Source organism: Mizuhopecten yessoensis, unplaced genomic scaffold (genome assembly GCF_002113885.1).
Source record: "Mizuhopecten yessoensis strain PY_sf001 unplaced genomic scaffold, ASM211388v2 scaffold10483, whole genome shotgun sequence".
Classification (NCBI taxonomy): Eukaryota; Metazoa; Mollusca; class Bivalvia; order Pectinida; family Pectinidae; genus Mizuhopecten; species Mizuhopecten yessoensis.
The window spans coordinates 333,259-337,250 of NW_018408569.1; the positions used below are offsets into that span (position 1 = coordinate 333,259).

The 3,992-nt window shown below is 36.5% G+C and overlaps 1 protein-coding gene across 1 annotated transcript in view; it reads left to right on the forward strand.

The window, feature by feature from the left end:
- Window positions 1-3,787, forward strand: part of LOC110460820 — an 8,846-nt gene extending 5,059 nt beyond the window's left edge. The window contains exons 2-7 of the mRNA XM_021513978.1: window positions 1,708-1,836; window positions 2,023-2,102; window positions 2,360-2,400; window positions 2,599-3,160; window positions 3,409-3,437; window positions 3,712-3,787. Of these exons, the coding sequence (XP_021369653.1) occupies window positions 1,753-1,836; window positions 2,023-2,102; window positions 2,360-2,400; window positions 2,599-3,160; window position 3,409 (768 nt within the window). The 5' untranslated portion in view covers window positions 1,708-1,752 and the 3' untranslated portion in view covers window positions 3,410-3,437; window positions 3,712-3,787. The remainder of the gene's footprint in view (window positions 1-1,707; window positions 1,837-2,022; window positions 2,103-2,359; window positions 2,401-2,598; window positions 3,161-3,408; window positions 3,438-3,711) is intronic.
- The last annotated feature ends 205 nt before the right edge of the window (window positions 3,788-3,992 follow it).

Here is a 3,992-nt window from a genome sequence, read left to right on the forward strand (position 1 = left end):
ACAGGGGCAGTGACCATTATGCCCGTGATGACCCCATCACTTAGCCATTTCTGCCACTTCTCAATGCCCACTCTGGAAACAGTCACCAGTTTCTCCAGAGTGAGCCCCTCATCATCATCTCTTATACTCAAGATTTTCTGCGCCGTCGCGGGGTCTAAACCCTCCAACGTGCACAGCTCATTTACTGTAGCTGTCCGTATATTTATGACAGCCATGACAAAATATAAAGTTCCAAGAAAGAAATAAGTCAACACACTTAATTAAACAATTACACAATTATATACAAGGACTTATATTAACAGTGCTATATTAGACACGTGCCACCGTCCCGTACAAAATTCCAACGATTACAACTACGATTTACAGTTTACAAAATAATTTCTAATTCCTAAAATAACTAATTTCTAACCTAATGTATTAATAACCTAACTAAACATATAATAATTTCCCTACAATATAAAAATTATATCCTATACTAACGATAACTCAAGTCTCGCCTGTCATATGTTTTCCGCCAATATGGGCGGCCCACTATACAGGCGAATGAAGTTCCGTGAAAACCTAACAAGTAAACTAAATTAAATTAAATTTAAATTTCAGAACGGCAGTGAAAACACCGCCGACTCTGAATTACCCCTAATAAATAATTAAATAAACAATAATAAACTGCTAGAACTGTCCCAAAATCTCTCACTCGTAATTCGCGCACTGGTCAACAAAATGGCCAGCGCACGTGCGAGCGAGAGGGGACCAGCAAGGTAGAAAAAAAATATGGAAAAAAATGTCAAAATAGCGCGAATAGCGTGAGTTCTTTCTCACTTATGACACCAATTGTCGTGCATTCGGTGTGTGAATAACACACACCGTCACAACAAGTAGTTGCAAACGCTCTCAGCTCCTGAAATCAAAGACAAGGTGGAGGAAATTCACTCACGTGTTGCTGGTTCGATGTCTAGAAGTATAAGAGACCGCGCCAACGCGTCACAGCGATGATATCACGTAGCTCACGAGATCTCGTGTCGGCGCGGTCCACGGTCCAAGGGAGATAACTCTCCCGAAATTCACCACAATACCGTGTAGACACTCCAGATCTACAGGTCACTAGATGTTTACTGTTAGTGTCGTAGCTGGTAGGCTGGAATCTACATACGCTAGGAGACTACACCTCTACACTCTATTTTCGTTCCTACACTATTTTACATGACAAATAGATAGGAGTATTACAATCTACGCAGTAAGGCATCGTAGTTGATTATTTTATTTTATACGGGTCATCGCGATTGACGTGGCAGTACTAGTATCATAGATACATTAATTGTAACCCGGTCGAAAGAGAAAGTAGAATTCTCAAATTAAACTTTGGACGAGAGATGTGCCAACTGCTACACGAAAGCTTTCTTGTACCAGATAGTGGTAATAAAGCTTTTCAATTTAAATAATTAAATAATATCTGGTATACAGTGCGTGTCTAAGGAGTGGCGTCAGACTGCTGCTCTGTCAATCACTAGGACGGGCACCGGGCTTGTGAGGACCGTTACTCGTCCAGACCCGGTCCCAGTGAGGACTACTTCTTTAACTTGAAATTTGTAAGATGGTGTAAGTTTTACTTATCGATTATTTGTTGCATCGTCTTCGTCGATCGTATTCGGATAATTTAGTTTATTTACAAGTGTGATATTTGTCCAGAGATATGTTTTCGTTTTACAGCCGAATAATATTGTGTCAGCGAATTACTGCTAACATCTGACCATCATGACGACGGTAGCAAGTCAAAATAACATACTATTGGGACAAGAAAAAACTACCAAATTATCTGCTCAGGACCTTGAAAAGGAAGTAAGTACTTCATTCTACGTTAGCTATTTTCACTTTGTATTCAATGTAACTCAGTATTTGTTATAACCCTGTAAACATCCATACTGTTTGAAATTATTGCACATCATGAAAGTGCATTTCTTATTTTAGAAACAACTTTGACTTATACAACTTTTAAATGTTTAATTGTACTCTAATATAACCCAGTTGCAGACTATTCGCAGTGTGTTGGAGAAAGTGGAGGACACCAATGGGAAAGTCCTCAAACAAATTCAGATCAGGGCCAAGTAAGTATTCGTCTATATAAAAGCATTGTAATTATCTAATTATAAATTGAAATACAGATTAAATTTTTTAATGCCTTACATGTGTATTTGGTCCATGTAACATTTATCAACAATCAAAACATTGTATTGTGATAATTTAAAATTCATTTTGGTTTTAATTTTTTGTTAAGGATGTGTGAGTCGACGACATTATAGATGAATCTGTCCTAGACAATGATGTGCATATACTTTTGCAATCTATTCTATCTTTATTAAAGGGAACAGTCTGTGTTTGAAGAAACCTCACCGAAAATTGCAGGTTTGACATGATTTTGATATTTTTAGAAATTTTTATGTAAATAAAAATAATTTCACGAAGTCAGGACTACATGTATATAAAACATTTGTTTCGATCAACAATTAAAGTCATACAGTATGAACTTATGAATCGTTTATTTGAAAACCTGTTTTAAATGACGTACTAATTACCAGTGTATATCTCCTGATATTACAACAGACATGAGGGCAAAAGCCAGGCGATTGGAAGAGGTGATGGACGGAGGAGACACACGTTTCAACGAACTGAAAAAAATTGTTAACGTAGTATGTTGTAAAGTTAATGATGTTATCAACGTAATTCATAAGGCCGAGAAAGTAGAAGAGCATAGAAATGAAGGTCAGGGACTGATAAAAGCGGGATCGAAAGACATTGAAAGAAGTGGAAAAATAAGAGACGAAAACATCCGCAGTGGTCCTGATATTAAAGTGAAACGTTTAACTACTGCGCAACCTGTACATGTTCAACAGCCAATGAACACTGAAAGAAAAGTCAAAAGCGGGGCTCAAAAGGAACAGACGCCAGATCCTGTGGATGACTTACCATCAATTGTGTGCACTTCCGGGTTTAAGAGGCGCCTGACAAAAGAGAGCTCCGACAATAGACTTAAGACTGACAAGCTCACGCAACAGAAACAGATGGAAAGCCAGCGACCGAATATAGCAGGGGCCAAATCTGATTTAGACCCACCCTATGTGAACATCAAGAATACTTCTGTCCGTATCAAGGAGCAGGATGCTTGGTAATACATGTTTTAATTCTTTCCAGTTTACACGTGTAATTACATTTTTAGGGCAGTGCTTTTACTAAACCAATATTTTAAAGTTAGATACAAATGTATATATATCTTAGTGACATACCCCATGTATATATAATGCGTTACAAGACATACATCAATTTGAATGTCCTTACATATAATAACTATATAGATATCAGGAACCGTTCATATTGGTAATGTTTGTCAACTCTGCCTGTATTTATATATTATAGATTCGAGACAGATTTCAAGAACATGCCCGGTAAGTAATAAAGAATAATATGTAACTATGATAATTTTGTTGAAAATGAATATATATCGTGTTTGATTTCTAATTTAAGATAGCATGATATAACAACACTGTTTTGATACATTCAAGTTTGCGTTCAACTGATTATTATAAAACATAATGATGTATGGACATATAGTGATAAAAAAAATCAGATGCAAAGTATGCTTACAGAAATTATAACCAGTTCATTTGATATGTCAACTACATGTATCCTACCATGAGTTTGCGTTCTTTATTTGACCAGGTTTAAGTCCGGACATCCTGGACGGACAGGGTAGCGACACTATGCTGGCAGCCTTGGTATGTCAACAGTGGCATTCATACGCAGAAAAGGAAAAAGACAAAGGTAATATATATTTCAAATTCATCACAAATTTTCTATTTTTGAATCCAAAGTATAGTTTTGCTTGATACACTGAATTCATCTGTTTACTTGACAAATATAAGAAATGATAAAAAGTAAACGGATACACCTTTGCAATAGAAACATTCACTCTGATTTTGGTACCGTTTATAAATACCATA